The sequence below is a fragment of the Aplysia californica genome, unplaced genomic scaffold (genome assembly GCF_000002075.1).
Source record: "Aplysia californica isolate F4 #8 unplaced genomic scaffold, AplCal3.0 scaffold00135, whole genome shotgun sequence".
Lineage (NCBI taxonomy): Eukaryota > Metazoa > Mollusca > Gastropoda > Aplysiida > Aplysiidae > Aplysia > Aplysia californica.
In genome coordinates this window covers 805,312-810,311 of record NW_004797405.1, presented here as the reverse complement: position 1 = coordinate 810,311, position 5,000 = coordinate 805,312, and the positions used below count along the sequence as shown (strand labels likewise).

At 40.0% G+C, this 5,000-nt stretch overlaps 1 protein-coding gene across 1 annotated transcript in view; it reads right to left on the bottom strand.

Annotated features, from left to right (window-relative positions):
• The window catches only part of LOC101849838, a gene marked incomplete in the record, with an annotated part of 91,517 nt that overhangs the window by 37,127 nt on the left and 49,390 nt on the right, over positions 1-5,000 (bottom strand). The window contains 1 exon segment of the mRNA XM_005096693.3: positions 2,432-2,761. Within this exon segment, the coding sequence (XP_005096750.2) occupies positions 2,432-2,761 (330 nt within the window).

Sequence of the window (5,000 nt, the reverse complement as noted above, 5' to 3'; positions counted from 1 at the left end):
GCATATTATGAGGGAATTTTAAAAATCTCCTTGATTATTGAAAAAAAAAAAACCCCAACATATTCTGCTTTACTCTAGCTTTAAAATTGGGTCGCCCGTTTCAAAAATACAATCAGATTTTATGTGCGGTAAATTATTTTGACGATATTGGCAGTGATAAGATAAGCCGGATAAGCCCCTGACGTCATACAAAGGCTGTCGTTGACGAACGCGCTGAACTGTACTCAGTATATCAACACGTTGAAATCCCTGGTTCGGGCTCCCGGTTTAACTTTGTTTTCTAGCAGTTTTTCGTCCACATTATGCGGTTCTGCCGCCAGGTATGCCTTTCCATTCTGAACTGGCAGTTTGGAATGTACATGTGTAGGGTGCCTAATACTAGTCGACAGAATTTAGAAGAAAAAAATTGGCTTTTTGCATGTTAATATGATTTTCACATAGAGATCTAGAATTTGAGTCATAGAATTCGAATCTGGTGTCAGATTTTCTCTATCAGGTCAGGATTTTTAAAATGATAAGTCACAATTTTTTTTATCCTTTCTCTTTAAGGGGGGGGGGGGGGCGCATTTGAAAGCTATCTTGCTTATTAGAGGGTCGAATTTCAAACATAACAAGCAAAATCAGGAGTCTTGATATCTGCAATAAAATTTGCTAAAAAAAGTTTCGTTTCCATGGATACGGCGGTCATACTGGATTTAGTTGACATGCCTTACGTAATGGATACTGCATTTAATGCTCATGGAAATATATTTTATATATTTTAAAAAAATTATTATTATTATTTTTTAAAAATTATTATTTTATTTTTTAAATTTATTTTGCATGCATGTTTACAAACAACAGACCAACACATTTTTGTCGTGTATTTTTTCTAAATGAATTAGAACATTTTCGATGTTTCCTGAGGTAGTATGCAGGTTTGCAAAAAAATCATGAAAATCCACACTCCAGACACCACCAACAAAAGCTTATTCCATATAATAAACAGACAATTTTTTAGTAATATATTTTCTCTTCCTTCTGTGAAAACTTCATGAAGATTGGATGGAAAATGGTGGAGTTATTTTTAAAAGTATATAGAAAAATAGCATTTTGAGAAAAGGAGTGATTTTAAAAAATCAAAGATTTATTTTATGAGGATATGGTGGTAACAAACATGCCAGGTATGGAAAGAAATAAAGTTTTTAGGCGTTTCTTATCTGATGAAATAGATCTAGGAGAGACTGAAGGCCGAATCGGGACTTTCAGGATGCAGCCCCCCCCCTCCCCATCCACCTCCACCCTTTAGTTCATTTCAACCAAAAACCGATTACGTCTCACACACCTTTGGGGTATAATAGGCATGTGAATATGATTTTCATAAGGTATTTCGGTCGTAGAATCCCAATGTTGAGTGAGTTTTTCTCTATCAAGTCAGGAATTTTAATACGATACATCGGACTTTTTTCTCTCTTTAGTTCATTTAAGTATAACCCCCTAAATCTAATTCGTATGAGCATCAAAAATACAATTGTATACTGGTAATTTCAGTTCATTGAGTGACATCTTTTTCTCAAGTGAAATCATCATCTGTTCAAATGTGTCATGACATGTGACTCTTTTAATACCACGTCCATCTAAAAAGCCCTCTTTCAAGTTAATTATCTCCACTGACATTGGGGAATTACCTTTTCTGTCTAGACTTTGTAGCAGCACAACAGAAAAACACTGTGGGTGGTCACTAAATTCGAGAAGTAATCCTCAAAACGACACAACTTAACAGTGGAAACCACTTACCTTAGCTTTAATTAATCATCATCCAATGATTACCTCCCTTAGACGTTTTCTAGTGAATTTTTTACAAAACTTAAACATCACTGTTTAGCTTTTTTGCATGGTCTTTCGAACTTTAGATTGCAGTATTTCTATCACTATTTATACTACTATTAAACTATAAAAAAGACTGGAGTTTAAACTTTAACTACATAGAATATTATGCAAATATAACATTCTTGGTTTATTGCTTTTCTGGAAATAATACAAGTTACTTCCCTTGTTTAATAGAGCCTGTTATTCTTACCTTCCCTTACGAACTCAAGAATACCTGAATTTTTTATAAATATGTGAATTTTGCAAAAATCTGACCTGCTAAGCGAAAACTAAAAACGCTGGGATAAGCACATGTATATAAGATTTGACAACTTTCGTCGCTAAGCCTTTTTCATCCTTGACCTCTGATAACTTTTGCAGTGTTGTTCCACTCAGGAATCCTGAAAAGCAAATTCATTTTAAGCCTAGACCATACCATTAAACTGTAATTTAGTGATGTTGAATGGGTACATCTGTGATAGAGCTTTGGGGGGTGAAAACATAGAACATATTCACAATTTGGACGTAAGTGAATTGCTTGCAACAACGACTCAGTGGCCAACATCAAAGGGAAAGTACTCACCTGCAACACACGGTCTCTCCTTTTCACCGATGGAGAACAGCTTGCCTCCTTTCTTGCTGCAATCTTTGTACCCTTCTAAGAAGGATGGCGTCATCAGGAAAGCCACACAAGAGTTGTCTCTCGTTGTAAGCCAGCCGAGGGGACATTGGCCACGGACTGTGGAGGGCGGGAAGCATCTTGCAGAAGTGACGGTGCTTTCGGTCTCTGTGTGCTTGCTGGTGGTGGTGCTCCGGAAATATCTCCTGGTGCTCCTTAAAGTGGTACTGGTTGTGGTGGCCGTGGTGGTGGGTGGGGTGGTTATGTTGAGTGCCGTGGTAGTAAGAGGGAAGCCTGTCGTAGCAGAGAGGAAAGTGGGGGAGAAGATGGGAAGACAAAAAAAGGGGTCGGGGGGGGGGGGGGGGGGAGAAGGTGAGAGGGGATAAGGCGATTAATTCTTTTGGGGGGGGGGGAGGAGGAGGTAAAGGAACTTTTACGGGTTTTTTGCTAACCTCAGTGTCGCCGATCAGGACAAGACAGGCTGGTGTCTGAAACCATAATTAAATCTGATTAAATATGACCAACCCTATTCAAGACTCAAGTATATTTTTTCGATGATGATGATGATGATGATGATGATGATGATGATGATGATGATGATGATGATATGATAAAAACTCCAGTAGCTTCCTCCTATGCCAACCTTTTCATAGAAAAATTCTAGCGTAAAAACATCTCCACCCCCCACCCCCTAACCAACTTTTTTGGTCATGCAGTACATGGATAACATAATCGCCCTGCATGGTGATAATTCCCAACAAATTCAACAATTCCTCTCCTTCATAAACTGCGTCCACGACACCATCAAATTCACACACTCCAACCCCGGAAAGTCTACAGCTTTCCTCGACCTTTCCCTCCACTTTCTCAATCAAAACATTGAGACAGACCTCCACCTCAAACCAACCGACCCTAGGCGCTACCTCCCCCCTTTTTTCTTCAAACCACCCCTAACATATATTGCGGTCTATAGTCTACAGTGGTAGGCTCAGGCTCGACGCATTTGTTTCAGGGACGAATGGTTTGAAGCTAGAATTAGGGACTTCAGAGAAATTTTACTGCACGGCGGATACCAAATCAATTTCATAATCCTCATCTTACACATGGTGAGAAAATTCAGGCACAATGATCTACTTGACTACAAACCCACCAAACCACATCAGAAAATGGCATTCTTTCTCACCACTCACCACCAAAAGCTGCCCAATGTCCACAACATTCACAACTAGCAGAAAAGCATTTTGGAAAAATCTGACAAGAGGATGAAGTGCTTCCCCCAGCCCCCTTTAATCGCTCTCCAACAACATCCCAACCTTGGCAACCCCCTCATCCGTAGTACAAAAGACACAGCACACCTTCCTTCCCCACAAAATTACCTCTCAGCCTCCCCCCCCCCTAATAATAAACAACAACAAATAAAACCATCCCTGCAAGAAACCTAGGTTCAAATCTTGCCCCTACATTACAGCATCCAACCATGTTGAAGGCCCTCTTTTCAAAAAAAGTCCTTTCAGGTTAAATTGACTATGAAACAAAAAAACGTCATCTACTTAATAGCCCTACATGAAAAAATAATATGCCCAGCCCAATATGTAGGTCAAACCACCACCATTAGAGTTAGATTCAACAACCACAGACACCCTGTACGAAAACATTCCTTCACTCCAGTCGGCCAACACTTTAACAGCCCCTTCCACAACATAACCACTGACATGCAGCTGGGAGATATCGAGATAGTTTTAAAAAACCACAAAAGAAAAACTTAATTTTAGAGAATCCACTCGGATGTTGAAATTGGGGTTACATCAAACCCTCTCTGGCGTTAATATTAATGAGCACCATTTCAAGGAACGTAAATTTACTACTTAGTCACTCAAGCCGCTGTAAAACTCTCAGCCTCCTATCTAATTTCACCAATTTATCCGACAATCACACACACACACACACACTCACTCACACACACACACACACACACACACACACACACACACACACACTCACACACACACACACACACACACACACACACACACACACACACTCACACACACACACACACACACACACACGTACACACACACACACACACACACACACTTACACACACACCACACACACTCACACTCACACACACACCCACAAACACACACGCACATATTAAGTTCACTCACACCCAAGTGAAAAGTAATGATGTATGTATGTATGTCTGTCTGTCTGTCTGTCTGTCTGTATGCATGTATGTATGTATGTATGTGTGTATGTATGCATGCATGCATGCATGCTGTCTGTCTGTCTGTCTGTCTGTCTGTCTGTCTGTCTGTCTGTCTGTCTGTCTGTCTGTCTGTCTGTCTGTCTGTCTGTTATGTATGTTTGTATGCATGTATGTATGTATGTACCTATGTGTGTAGGTATGTATGCGCACTATCATTTTATTATGACTGTTGATACGACTGTACTTGGTCTGACATACTTATGCCCCCCTCCAAAAACTCTCTCCTTCCCCCTTTCCTCCTCCTCCTATTTCTCTCCCCCC